This window comes from Hemiscyllium ocellatum, chromosome 47, assembly GCF_020745735.1.
Source record: "Hemiscyllium ocellatum isolate sHemOce1 chromosome 47, sHemOce1.pat.X.cur, whole genome shotgun sequence".
Classification (NCBI taxonomy): domain Eukaryota; kingdom Metazoa; phylum Chordata; class Chondrichthyes; order Orectolobiformes; family Hemiscylliidae; genus Hemiscyllium; species Hemiscyllium ocellatum.
Window position 1 is genome coordinate 21,801,449 of NC_083447.1, and position 14,871 is coordinate 21,816,319.

The window sequence follows — 14,871 nt, forward strand, 5'->3', positions numbered from 1 at the left end:
TCCTTCGGGTACTCCAGTTTCCTCCCACAATCCAAAAATGTGCAGGTTAGGTGAATTGGCTATGGTAAATTGCCCGTAGTGTTAGGTGAAGGGGTAAATGTGGGGGAATGGGTCTGAGTGGGTTGCGCTTCGGCGGGTCGGTGTGGATTTGTTGGGCCGAAGGGTCTGTTTCCACACTGTAATAAAACCTAAATCTAAAAGTAATCCTGAGATTACAACCCTGGAGGTCTACTTTTCAACTTCTTACTCAACTCCCTAAATTCCATTTGCAGGACATCATCTCTGTTTCTGCCATGTTGTTAGTATCAATATGGACAACGATCTCTGGCTTCCTACCATCTCCTTTCAGAATATTACGTGCCCACTCTGAAACATCTATGACCCTGGAATCAGGAAGGGAGAAGGTTGTGGGAAGAAACTATTTGTGTCTCTGGGTGCTTCTGTCCCGTGGCATACCACAGCGATTAGTACTGGATCTCTTATTGTTTGTGATATAGATATTGAAGAAAATAGGGCAGCAGAGTAAGCAATGCAGTGTTCTGGCTCCTGAGCCCTGGAGCTTGAACACTCCATCCATTCTTCCCTCTTATTACCTTCTTTCTCATTTTTAAAAAAACTTTTAACTGATGGTGGAGTAATGCTCTTGAGCCCAAGGCTCATTCGGTCTGTCTGCTTTTCTTTTTGTTTCCTTTTTTTTCTCTTTACTTATGTGTCTTTTTTAATCTTTCACTCACCTCTTGGAGGTGGCAAGTGATCTCCACATGAGTCCAGTGTGGAATCGAGTGAGGCGCTTACTTTTCTGGGGCAAGCGCAGGAACTGGCATTGGAATCAGCAGCTGTTTTATTGGTGGAGACAACATCAGTGAGGTGGGCCCAGTGGCGAGAGATGGCGCCTGAGGATTGGCAACATTTTTATTGGTTGGGTCTGGTGCTGATGGTGGGAAAGCAGTTGCAGATTGGCCATCATGTTTACATTGATGAGGTGGGCCCAGTAGCAAGACATGAGATTCCAACATTTGTGGGTCCGTGCATGTAACAGTAAGGCGGTGGTGCAGGAGAATTGGCCCAGCAGTGAAAGATGGTGCCTGGAGAGTGGCAACCTCAACATCGGTTGGGTCCGGTGAGGGTAGCTGTGAGGTGGTGGGGTAACGATAGCGATGCAGGCGTTATTGACAATGAGCAGACTGAGGATAGATGCAAGCTCAGAGCAACAGAAGGACCATGGGATGCTTGTTTACAGATCCCTGAAGGCATCAGGTCATGTTAATAGGGTCATTAAGAAGACAGAGCGGCACGGTGGCACAGTGGTTAGCGCTGCTGCTTCACAGCGCCAGGGACCCGGGTTCATTTCCCGCCTCAGGCGACTGACTGTGTGGAGTTTGCACATTCTCCCCGTGTCTGCGTGGGTTTCCTCCGGGTGCTCCGGTTTCCTCCCACAGTCCAAAGATGTGCAGGGCAGGTGAATTGGCCATGCTAAATTGCCCGTAGTGTTAGGTAAGGGGCAAATGTAGGGGTATGGGTGGGTTTCGCTTCGGTGGGTCAGTGTGGACTTGTTGGGCCGAAGGGCCTGTTTCCACACTGTAAGTAATCTAATCTAATCTAATAATCCAACAGAGGTTGGTTGTGGAAGGTTGCCTTTCGGACCGAACATCTGTGACCAGTGGGCTTCCACATGGATTGGTGCTGTCATTTATAGAAATGTTTGAATGAAAACATAGGAAATATAGTTAGTAAGTTTGCAAATGACACCAAAATTGGAGGTGTAGTGAATGGCAAAGAAGATTACCTCAAAGTACAACGGGATCTTGCTCAGATGGGCCAATAGGCTGAGGAGTGGCAGATGGGGTTTAATTTAGAAAAATGTGAGGTGCTGCATTGTGGAAAAGCAAATCTTAGCAGGGCTTAGACACTTAATGGTAAGGTCCTAGGAAATATTGCTGAACAAAAAGACCTTCAAGTGCAGGTTTATAGTTCCTTGAAAGTAGAGTCACAGGTATATAGTACCATGAAGAAGGCGTTTGGTATGCTTTCCTTTTATTGGTCAGAACATTGAGTATAGGTGTTCGGAGGTCATGTTGTAGCTGTACAGGATGTTGGTTAGGCTACTTTTAGAATATTGCATGCAGTTCTGGTCTCCTTCTTATTGGAAGGATGTTGTGAAACTTGAAAGCGTTCAGAAAACATTTACAAGGATGTTGCCAGGGTTGGAGGATTTGAGCTATAGGGAGAGGCTGAATAGGCTGGGCTGTTTTCCCTGGAGCATCAGAGGCCGAGGGTTGACCTTCTAGAGGTTTATAAAATCATGAGGCTCATGGATAGGATAAATAGACCAAGTCTTTGCCCTGGACTGTGGGAGTCCAGAACCAGAGGACATACATTTAGGGTGAGAGGGGAAAGATATAAAAGGGACCTAAGGGGCAACTTTTTCATGCAGAGGGCAGAATGATCTTCAAGAGGCACTGACGGAGGTTGATACAATTGCAGCATTTAAAAGGCATCCAGATGGGTGTATGAATAGGAAGGATTTAGAAGGTTGTGGGCCAAGTGCTGGCAAATGGGACAAGATTGGGTTGGGATATCTGGTCAGCATGGATGCATTGGACCAAAGGTTCTGTTACCATGCACTATCTCTCTATGATTCTATATGGGAAACTTGCCTTTCAGTCAGGGCATAGATTATCAGAGGAAGGAGGTTACGTTGGAGTTGTATAAAACTTACCCTCAGACACAGCTGGAATGCTCTATGCAGTTCTAGTCACGATAGGAAGGAAGTAATTGCACTTGGGGCTGCAGAAGAGATTCACCAGGTTGTGGCCTGGAAAGGAGCAGTTCAATTAGTTAAAATGGGTTGTTTTATTTGGAGCAGAGAAGGCTGAGAGAGAACCTGACTCAGTTGAATCAAACTATGAGCGACATGGACAGGGTGGATAGTTAGCAGCTGTTCCCCTTTGTTGAAGGGTGAGTAACAAGGAGACATAGCTTTAAGGTAAAGGACAAGAAGTTTGGAGAGGATTTGAAGAAAAGATTTACCATCTGGTGTGGAAATGTGGAATGTACTATCTCGGAGGATAGTTGAGGAAGAAAACCTCACAATCTTTAAAGAATATTTGGATAACCACTTAAATTATCAGAATATTCAAGATTATGGACTAGCTGCAGAAAAATGGGACTCACATAAATTTAGAGTAGTTTTTGTTGGTGAGTCTTAATAGACTGAAGGACCTCTTCTGTCCTATATGATTCTATGATCACACCTTGGCCTAACTGTCTAATCCTCTTGCACTTTATGCTCCTTTCAGCATCTTGCCTTGTTCCACTCTCCTCCACTCTTTTTCTCACTCTTCGTTCTCTGCTGCTCTTACAGATACCTTTTACTATAAAGGTCCCTATTCTCTAATCTTCCCTAAATCTCTCACTCCATGTAAACCTCCCAATCCGTGTTGGTTCTCTTTGTCATCTCACACTACTCTCTGTGTTTCAATCACAGATAAAGGCATCTGTGCTCAAATATTCACGCCTTTCTCCATTCACAATTCCCTTCTGCACCTCAATAGTACTTTGTATATCTGTAACTGGAAACAAATATATAATTCATTTTCAACTGGTAGTACAGAACATGGATATTACTGAAAAAATATGTTTTGTTGAAAGTTTGCACCTTGCACCCATGAGGACAATTTGCAAGAAATAAAAAAAAATGGAAAACAGAATTTATACTCTACGCTGATTGTTTGGGAATAGGACTCGGGTGTAGAAGCATTGCCATGGAGAATGCAACAATTGATGTCATCTCTGCCACACCCATCCTGCCACTAACCTCAACGGCCTAGTATTTTATTTTTCTTCCTTGTCCTATTTCCAAACTCACATTTTCGTTGTGTCCTCATGCTCTGTTTGTTCAAATGAATTATTCTTATCCTCTTGCTCCTCTTCCCACTAAGTTGCTGATCAACCATCTTTTCCTCCTAGGTCACCAATTTTAGCTGTTGTAATAAATGGATTTCTCTCTTCCAGTGTTGCCAGTCTCTCCTTTAAATCTACCATCATCGTCTCTTTTCTTCAAAAAATCAATCCTTGAGCTCTCTGTTCATGCACATCCAATCTCACATTCTTCTCCAATGTTCTTCAGCATATTATGTCTTCCAAATCCATTACTGTATTTCTTGGAGCTCTGTTATTGAATTCATCCAATCGGGTTTGGTATGACACAGAAATTCTTCTTATCAAAGTCATAACTGACATCCTATGGTAAATATCCTATGGGGGGGTAAATTTTCCCTCCTGTGTTTCTCAATCATCTGCAGCTTTTGCTCCAGTCAATGACACTATCCCCCTCCAGTACCTCTCCTCTGTTGTCCAGTTGGGTGGGACTACTGTCACTTGGCTCCATTCTAAACTACTACTCATAGTTACCTACAACCTAAAAATCTTTCAGTCTCACTGGAACCAATGTCATCTGAGGCACAGTGTTAGTTTTCTCATGTATGCAGATACTCTCACCAACATCTCTCTTGACTGCTCCAATTTTGTAATTTTAAGACTACTTATCAAACATTCAGTTCTGGATGAGCAGAAATTTCATCACTTAGATGTTAATAAGATTCAATTTATTGTTTTTACTCACTTCTCTGTTCCTTGGGTACTGAATCTATCCCTGATAACAGTCCGAGATTGAGCTAGCCTTTTTACCTTTGATTCTGAGAAAAGTTTCTGACCTCAAATTCAGGACATTGCTAAGACACTCTTTTTCATTTTGAAAACCCATATTTTTCTCCCTAAATTTCTATTTCTCTCCACTTGCCTGCATGTGCATCTTTCTCTTTCTGTCTGTATATAACTGTGTATCTCTCATTCTCTGTTTTGCCTTCCAAATATATCTCTAGCTAGATGTGTTTGTATATCTTTGTGTGAATTTGTTTATCCATTTGTTCCACTATATCCTCCTCTCTATATATCTCTATCCCTCTCTTTATATCTCTACCCATTTCTCTGTCTTATTCTTTATGTCCCTCTCCCTATCTCATTTACTCTCTGTCTCTTAAACTTAAACAAATAAAACATGCACACACAAGAATGGGGTGTCATCATTTTAAATGGGAAGCAGAACTATTTCAATTCAATTAACTTCACATATGGAAAGTGAAAGAGAGAGAGATTTGAAGACAGAGATTGTGTGAGAAAGAGACTGAGAAATAGGAAGAAGGGTATGACCTCCACAAAACAACTTGTTTCACAGAAGGAGAAAAAGAGGAACACAAAGAGACAGAAAGGGAAATGGCGAGAAAGAGGGAAATATGCAAATTCACCATTACACTTTATTGTGATTGATGGCACAATGGATTAATTCAGTTCTCCTCACTGCTTTCATATTTCTTTATGGTTGTGTCAATCCAGTCCAGGTACTTCTCCACATGAGTATACACCCCATTAATGCCACAATTCTTGGGTCCAAAAGACACAATGCCCCTGGTCACATAACGATTCAGGTCCCGGGCCTCCTTGAACACAAAGGGTCCCCCACTGTCACCCTGGCAGGAGTCCACACCACTTTTTCCAGCACAGATCATGTTGGAGGTGAAATTTGGCTTTGGTTCCTCATAGTTTGAATCCGTGCAGTGGTCCATGCTGGCAATAGGTATCTCAGCATACTGCAGGAAGACAGTCTTCTGATGTCTTTCTGTTCTTCCCCACCCTGAAATGTAGCCCAGTTTGCCATGCTGCAGTGATGAAGCCTTTTTTGGGTTAGGCAGGCACACAGGGGACAATTTTCCTCCAAGTTTGACCTTCTGCTTGAGTTTAATCAGGGCAATGTCATGATTAAAGTTGGGTTGTGCTCCTTTGACTTGTTTCTTATAGTCTGGGTGCATAATGACCTCTTCCACAGGGAGTTGGTTTTCTCGTGACCTATGTCTCATGTCAACAATCCCACCATGAATATTCACCTGATGCGAATTGTCAAAGAGATGAGCAGCCGTCAGCACCCAACCATCGGATATCAGGGCTCCACCCCCATATGTAGATCCACCAATGATCAAACGCAGCTGCCAGGGAAAATCGCCCAACTCAGCTGGTCTGCCACCGAAGATGCGCCCAGCTTTAGAGGAGAGTCGGCTCATTCCACAGACTGGGAAGAGATGAAAATCAGAACAGTTAATAAGTTCTCATAATCCTCTCAAATGTAAGACTTGCAAATATTAATTACCCAAAACCAAAGCCCTGACAGATGTTTGATTTGGGGACAGCAAACAGTCAGATGGTGTCAAATTAAGAGCTGCGCTACAATCCTCTCTATGTGTTGAATTAAAATGGAACCAAAGAATATCTACTGTAAAATAAAACAAAGAAACTGCAGTTGCAAGAGATTTGAAACAATGTCTACAGTTTTGCCCATTTTAAAAAGCCATCCCCATTTAATGGGATCTAATGACCAGGCAAAATCTCTGTTGAACTCTCTGGGAAGGAAGGAGCCCCGAAAGACTTGATAACCTGTTCTGAACTTATTGTTAAGATCCTAGCTGGAGAATGATGTCTCATCCTGGGTGCTATGTTCAAAAGGGTAGGAAACTGTCCGAGATGGTATGGAAACAGATTGAGCAGATTGGTGTCGAGTGTGGTGCTGGAAATGCATAGCAGGCCAAGCAGCATCCGAGGAGCAGGAAAATCGACGTTTTGTGAAAAATCCCTTCTTGATGAAGGGCTTTTGCCTGAAACATCAATTTTCCTGCTCCTCAGATGCTGCCTGACCTGCTGTGCTTTTCCAGCATCACACTCTTGACTCTAATCTCCAGCATCTGTAGTCCTCACTTTCACCTGGGCAGATTGGTGTCAAGGACAATAAACTTATAGTTACTGCTGAGAGATTGGATAAGCCAGAATTGTTCTCCCTCGAGCTGAGAAGGTAAAGGGGAGATTTCACTCTAGTGTTCAAGATTGTTGGATTTTGAAATCAAGAAAGTAATGTCTCTGTAGCAGGAGGCTTGGTAAATAGATGAGTAGATATATGATGTTGGCAAAAGAAGCTGTAGCAGGAAGAAATACTTTGTTGGGCAATGGGGAAAGGGCAGAAGGGAGTGCTTTTAATTTAAAATTTCTACATACAAACCAGTAGAGGCACGACAGGCTGACTGGTCTCCTTGTAGGTGGTATTACTTAATGATTTCATGTTGTCTTTCTCTTAATGTATTTTGTTAAATATTTACCTGGTTTACACTTGGGTATGGTCGTCTGATGACTCGTAACGTCCACCCATTCAGCATCAGCCGAGCATTCAAAGACAGCTGGTGGAGAGAAGAATGTAAAGGGAGAGGGCTATCTATTAGAGAGAAGGCTGCATAAAGTTACATCCTTTTTCCCAAAAGGGCTCATGGGGTCATTGCCCCTGGTCATTGTGAATGTTCTTGATTTTAATGCACATCATTCATATTCTGTAACTATCTTCTACTTATCCTATAGCAAGTTGCTGAAGAGGCAATGCTGTAGTTTTGACTGAGTTCTGTTGCTGCAGTTTGTGGGGACTCTCCAATTTTCTTAAATTGGCCTCATGAGCACTCACTGCCTTTAAGGGTGGCAGAGGTAGAAATTTTCATAACATTTAAGAAGTATTTAGATGTACATTTGCACACATACAACGCTATGGACCAATTGCTGGAAAATGGGATTAGAGTAGAATCATAGAACCCCAGCAGTGTGGAAGCCGGCCATTTAGCCCATTGAGTTCACACTGACTATCTGAAGAGCATCCCAACAAGACCCACACTATCGCTGTAACCCTGCATTTCCCATGGCTAATTCAGCTAGCCTGCACATCCCTGGACACAATGGACAATTTAGCATAGCCAATCCATCAAATAGATTGGTGGTTGTTTTTGACTGGTGTGGACACAACAGGTTGAAGGGCCATTTTCCATGCTGTAGATTTTTTTGGCTCTGTGATCCTGCATGTAGTGCGCTGTGGTGCTTAGCATAACTGATTTTTGCCAGCTCTTTCTGACAATTGCTCCTTTTTCAGACAATTTCATATGCCCCATCTTTGGAACTAATACTATCCCCAGTGTATTATGTTCTCTCCTCTTCTGTTCAGGTTTCCAACCCTTCCATTCTCATCTGAACTCTAACAACAACATGAGCAAACAGTTCCTTCAAACATTTAGGTCCCATTTGTGTTCCGGTGCACCTGGTCCCGTTTGTATTGGTTCCACCTTTCAGAGAGCCTATCCCAATGTCCAAAAAATCTGAATCCTTCCTCACTACAACATTTATTCAGTCCATTTATTCATCTGATCAATTTTCTGTAGTCAGCTTGTACAACCTCACACCTTTTCCTTACTAATGTCATTGGTACCAATATATATGATGACCATTGGTTGCTCACCCTTGCCCTTTAGAGTGCCCTGCAGCCTCTCCATGACATCTTTGACCTAGGTACCACACACCAACTTTGAATCTTTTTAACTGCCTCAGAATTGCCTGTTTTTCCCCTTACTAATCATCTATCACCATCACAAAATACTTATCAATACAACCCTGCCAAAAAAAATTTTTTTTGAGGATGTAACACTGAAGATGGAGAGGGAGATTCAGTAGATGTAGTGTACCTCAACTTTCAGAAAGCTTTTGATAAAGTCCCACATGGGAGGTTAGTGAGTAAAATTAGGGTGCATGGTATTGGGGGCAAAGTACTAGATTGGATTGAAAATTGGTTGGCTGATAGGAAACAAAGGGTAATGAGAAACGGCTCCATTTCGGAATGGCAGGCAGTGACCAGTGGGGTACTGCAGGGGTCTCTGCTGGGACCACAGCTTTTTACAATGTATGTTAATGATATAGAAGATGGTATCAGCAATAACATTAGCAAATTTGCTGATGATCCAAAGCTGGGTGGCAGGGTGAAATGTGATGAGGATGTTAGGAGATTACAGGGTGACCTGGACAAGTTAGGTGAGTGGGCAGATGCATGGCAGATGCAGTTTAATGTGGATAAATGTATGGTTATCCACTTTGGTGGCAAGAACAGGAAAGCAGATTACTACCTCAATGGAATCAATTTAGGTAAAGGGGCAGTACAGAGAGATCTGGCTGTCCTTGTACACCAGTCAATGAAGGCCAGCATGCAGGTACAGCAGATAGTGAAGAAGGCTAATAGCATGCTGGCCTTCATAACAAGGGGAATTGAATATAGAAGCAAAGAGGTTCTTCTGCAGCTGTACAGGGCCCTGGTGAAACCACACCTGGAGTACTGTGTGCAGTTCTGTTCTCCAAATTTGAGGAAAGACATTCTGGTTATTGAGGGAGTGCAGCGTAGGTTCACAAAGTCAATTCCTGGAATGGCGGGATTACCTTACACTGAAAGACTGAAGCAACTGGGCTTGTATACCCTTGAGTTTAGAAGACTGAGAGGGGATCTGATTGAGACATATAAGATTATGAAAGGATTGGACACTCTGGCAGCAGGAAACATGTTTCCGCTGATGGGTGAGTGCCGAACCAGAGGACACAGCTTAAAAATATGGGGTAGACCATTTAGGACAGAGATGTGGAGAAACTTCTTCACCCAGAGAGTGATGGCTGTGTGGAATGCTCTTCCCCAGAGGGCAGTGGAGGCCCAGTCTCTGGATTCATTTAAGAAAGAGTTGGATAGAGCCCTCAAAGATAGTGGAATCAAGGATTATGGAGATAAGGCAGGAAGAGGATACTAATTAGGAATGATCAGCCATGAGCATATTGAATGGCGGTGCAGGCTCGAAGGGCTGAATGGCCTACTCCTGCACCTAATTGTCTATTGTCAATTGTCTATTGTCTATTGTCTTCTTCCTCCTGTCTTACACAGCAATGCTACCTGTGGTTCCATGGAACTGGCTCTCACTGGTATCCCCTGAGATGACTGTGCTCCCATCCTCAACAGTATACAAAATGGTATAAATCTTAGAGAGGGAATTGGCCACAGGGTATCCTGCACTAGCTGCCTTCTTTTACTCTGCCTGGTTGTCACTTATCCTCCTTCTGCAGTCTTTACCTGATGTGATTTGAGTACTCACTGAGCGCACTGGAAAGATAATCTCAGTATTGTGAAAGCCCCACAATGAGCCCACCCATAGCTCCAGTTCTGAAATGGGGGTAATCAGCAGCTTCAAAGCGATCCTTCCCTCACACCTCAGTCACTTACCCTACTTTATTTTCCAAAAAAGTCGACTATTCTCCAGCAGGTCCATTTACATATTGGTTGAGAAAGCTTTCTTGAACACACTTAACAAATTCCAACACATTGAAGCCCTCAACACTATGGCAGTCTCAGTTTATGTTTGGAAAATCAGAATCCTCTACTATTGCAACTCTTCAAGGTTAATGGAAAGATTTGTAGCTCGGATGCTGGTTATTATGGTTGTGTGTATGTTTGTCAAGCTGGGAAGTTGATTTACAGATGTTTCATCCCCTGTCTAGGTGACACCTTCAGTGCTTTGGAGCCTCCTGAGAAGTGCTGCTGTACTGCATCTTCTGGAATTTATTTGGCTTTGTTCCCGCTGCATCCGGTTGCCGGTTCTAGTTGTTCATTATAGTGGCCGGTATATTGGGTCCAGGTCAATGTGCTTGTTGACGGACTCCATGGCTGAGTGCCGTGCTTCTAGAAATTCTCTGGCTGTCCTATGTTTAGCTTGTCCTGTGATTGTTGTGTTGTCCCAGTCGAATTTGTGGTCCCTGTCATCTGTGTGTGGGGCTAATAGGGACAGCTGGTCGTGACGTTTAATGGCTAGTTGGTGTTCGTGGATGCGGATTGTTAGTTGTCTGCCTGTTTGTCCTATATATGTTTTGTGTGGTCTTTGTATGGAATCTTGTAAATTACATTTGTCTTGCACATGATGGGTACAGGATCCTTTGTCCTGATCCTTTGTCTGAGCATGGGCTGTCAGTTTATGGGCTGTCATGAATCTGATGGTTGGAGAGGTCTGGCTGTCAGTTCCAAGACATTTTTTATGTAAGGTAGTGTGATTAGTGAGTTAGGTCATGGTACGTTCTTGTGATGTTGTTTGTTTGTTAGGCATCTGCCGATGAAGTTGCGGGGAGATCCGTTCGTGGCAAATAATCCATAGAAGTGTTCTTCACCTTCCCTTTGTAGGTCAGGAGTGCTACAGTGTGTTGCCGTCCATTTGAACAGGATGCTAATACAGCTTTTCTTGTGTGTGTTTGGCTGTTTGCTGTTGTAGTTCAGCACCTGGTCGATGTATGCAGCTTTCCTATACACTTTTGTGGTGCATTCACCATTCTGTGTTCTTTGGAACATCACATCCAGGACAGAGAGTTGGTTGTTGGTTTCCTCCTCTCTTGTAAATCTGATCCCTGTGAATATGGTGTCCACAATCTGGTGTGTGTTCTCGATTGCTGTTCTCTTAATGATGACAAATGTGTTATCTACATACCTGATCCTGAGTTTGGGTTGGATTTGTGGTAGGGCTGTTTGTTCCAATCTTTGCACCACTGCTTCTGCTATGAGTCCAGAAACGGGTGAGCCCACAGATAATACAACTCTATTATTCTTACAGCTATCTGTGATCTCCCTACAAAATTGCTTCTCAATTTCTTGCTGACCATTGGGGATCTTATAGTATAATCCCAGCAAAGTGATCACCTTTTTTTTTTCTCAGCTCCCTCTGTGTATCTTCACTGGAAGACCCTTCAGGGAATATCATCTCTAAATACTGCTGTGACATTTTCCGTAATCAAAAATGCCACTCCCCCTCCTCTCTTGCCGCCCCTTCTATCTTTCCTATATCATCGATACCCCTAAACTTTGAGCTTCTAGTCTTGTCCCTCCCTCAGTCATGTTTCTGCAATAGTATGATGTCCCAGTCCCACATTCCCATCCTCTTCACAGCAATGCTGACTCTGTGACTGTTGCTGACTGATGTCGGGCTTTTAGTGAGGGAGTTCTAGGACATGGATCCAGTGACAGTGAAGGACAAGTGATGGATTTCCAAGTCAGGATGATGAGTGTCTTGGAGGGGAATTGTAGGTGGTGACGTTTTCATGCAGTTGCTGTCCTTGTCCTTCCTGGTGGTTATGGGTTTGAAAGTTGCTGTTGAAAGATGATTATGAGCTGTTGTGGTTAATCCTGTAGATTGTACACACTGCTACCATGTGCAGTAGTGGTGGAGGAAGTTGATCTTTAAATTGATGGATGGGATGCATGTTTTCTCTGGGATGATGTTAAGCTTCTCTAGACAAGTGGAGTGTATTGTAACACACTTTGACTGGAACCTTTAGATAATGGATTCAATTTGTTCTCATCTTTGTGGGCAGGACAGACAGAGGCAACTTTCTACATTATTTGGTGTTGTAGTTCTAAGAGGACAGCACATCTTGAGGTGTGGCTAGGTCTGGAGAACAAATATTCAGTATTATTCGTGGAATGTTGTCAATGCTCGTGACCTTTGCAAGATCCAGTGCCTTCAGCCAGTTCTTGATATTATATGAGATGAAGCAATTTGTCTGAAGATTGGCACCTGTGATGACAGGCAGCTCAGGAGGGAGGCAATATGGATCACCTACTTGACACTTCTGGCTGAAGGTTGCTTAAATGCTTCAGTCTTGCCTTTTGCTCTAATGTACTGGGCTCCCCCACTATTGAATGTGGCAATATTGGAAGAATCTCTTTCCCTTCCAGTGAGTTATTTAATTGCCCACCACCATGCAAGGACTGCAGAGCTTTGATCCGTTCTGTTGAATGTGGGATTGCTTAACTCTGGCTATCACTGTATAGCATGAAAATAGGCCTGGCTTTAGCTTCACATTATTTTAGCTCACTTTCAGGTCTGCCTCATTCTGCTCCTGGCATGCCCTATTACATTCTTCATTGCAGCTGGGTCATTCGCCTGACCCTACGGTAATGGTAGAGAAGGAAATATGCTTCACTGTGAAATTATCAATTGTAGTTGGATACAATTCTACTGCTACTAAAGGCCCACTATCCATAAGGGACACCCAGTTCTGAGTTGCGAAATGTATTTGATTCTATCTTCGACTTGAATGTACCTTAATGACTCGACCTCAACAGCCTTCTGCAGTAAAGAGTTGTATAGATTCACTACCCTAGGAGAGGAAAAATTCCTCCTCATCTCGATCTTAAAAAGGCCTCCTACTCTAACTTTACTGGGGATCTGGAGCTTGTTGCTTGTAAAAAGGGTCATTCCAGAAATCCTGACATCAATATTAACTGCTCCACATAAGTCCATGAAAAATAGGACAGGAGTAGGCCATTTGGCCCCGAGATCCTGCTTAGCCATTCAATGAGATCTTTGCTAATCAGATACACCTCACATCCATTTTCCTGTTCATTCCCTGTAACCCTTGATTCCCCTGCTGATTAAGAATTTATCTTTCTCAGCCTTAAATATACACAAGGACTCTGTTCCCCACTGCTCTGTATGGCAAGAAGTTCAAAGACTCAATACTCTGTGAGAGAAAAAAAAATCCTCCTCACCTCAACCTTAAATTGATGCGTCTTAAATCTGAGACCATACCCTCTGGTCCTAGACCCTCCTGTGACTCTTCTCATCCTCTCAACATTTACTCTGTCAAGTCCCTTAAGAATCAGACATGTTTCAATGAGATCACCTCTCCTCCTTCTAAATTCCAATGAGCAGAGTCCCAAGTTGTTTAACCTTTGCTCACCAGGCATCACCTTCCTGAAACTTCTCTGAACTGCCTCCAATGAAATGATATCTTCCCTCAAATAAAGGAACAAAAACTGCTCTCTGTACTCCAGCTGTGATTTCACAAACGCGTTGTACACCTTGGAGTAAGACATTCCTACTCTTAAACTCTCAACCCTGTGAAATAAGGACCAACATTCATGAACCTTCCTGATTACCTGCTGCACCTGTATACTAGCTTTCTGTGTTTTGTGCACAAGCATTGATGTTTCATAAACTACAAGTAATGGAGTAAGTTCCAAGTCTGAAAATATGATTTAGACTGCGTGGGTGCTTGTTGGCTGCCATGAACATAATGGGTCTCACCGTTTCCTTCAAGTTTATAGTATGGTTCTTCACAGCTGTACGTATTCCAGTGTCTGTAAACTGTGGATGTGAAGTTCTCATGTCCATTTGTCAGTTTACTGGGAGGTCCGCAGTTCACAGCTGTGAATGGGAAACAGTCGAGCAATAAGCTGCAATCAATCATGAGACATCTATCAAGGTTCTTAATTTCAATAATAATATTTACATATTTATTTGTTTGTTCAATTTATCGTTTCACCATTTTTCCAGTCTATTTTAACCAACTCTGTGTTTGTACCTTTCTAACTGCCTTTACTTAAGTTTAAGAGACTTGTTTTAATAGGCATTTGGATGGGTATATGAATAGGAAGGGTTTGGAGGGATATGGGCCAGTTGCTGGCAGATGAGATTAGATTGGGTTGGGATGTCTGGTCAGCATGGACGGGTTGGACCAAAGGGTCTGTTTCCATGCTGTACATCTCTATGACTCTAAGGCACCAGGTTTCACAACCTCAAATGTAACATGAAATTCTAGCTCATCATGATCACTCTTTTTTTAGAAGGTCCTTCATTAGAAGATCATGAATTAATGCTGCTAATTCATTATTACTAACAGCCTGTTTCCTGGATTGTTCCACAACATATCATCAAATCTACCTTTGTCAATTTGTTCATGCCAAGCAGTGTAAAGGCTACCATATGCTGATGGTACTTTCCTTAAAAGCTGTCACTATTTCTTGATTTGTACAAGTCCAACAATGTAGCTACAGCTGGGATATCTATATGTGAAAAAGGAGGCACAGTGGTCATGCCATTGAATCTGGAGGCCAGGCTCTTGGGACGTGGATTCAAATCCCACCATGGTGGCTCATGTAAATAAAAC

The 14,871-nt window shown here is 42.9% G+C and overlaps 1 protein-coding gene across 1 annotated transcript in view; it reads right to left on the reverse strand.

The window, feature by feature from the left end:
- Positions 1-5,345: 5,345 nt before the first annotated feature.
- Positions 5,346-14,871, reverse strand: part of LOC132836653 (complement C1s subcomponent-like) — a 42,091-nt gene continuing 32,565 nt past the window's right edge. Inside the window, exons 9-11 of the mRNA XM_060856038.1 lie at positions 14,010-14,129; positions 7,200-7,277; positions 5,346-6,124 (exon numbers count right to left, since the gene is read on the reverse strand). Coding sequence (XP_060712021.1) covers positions 5,346-6,124; positions 7,200-7,277; positions 14,010-14,129 — 977 coding nt within the window. The remainder of the gene's footprint in view (positions 6,125-7,199; positions 7,278-14,009; positions 14,130-14,871) is intronic.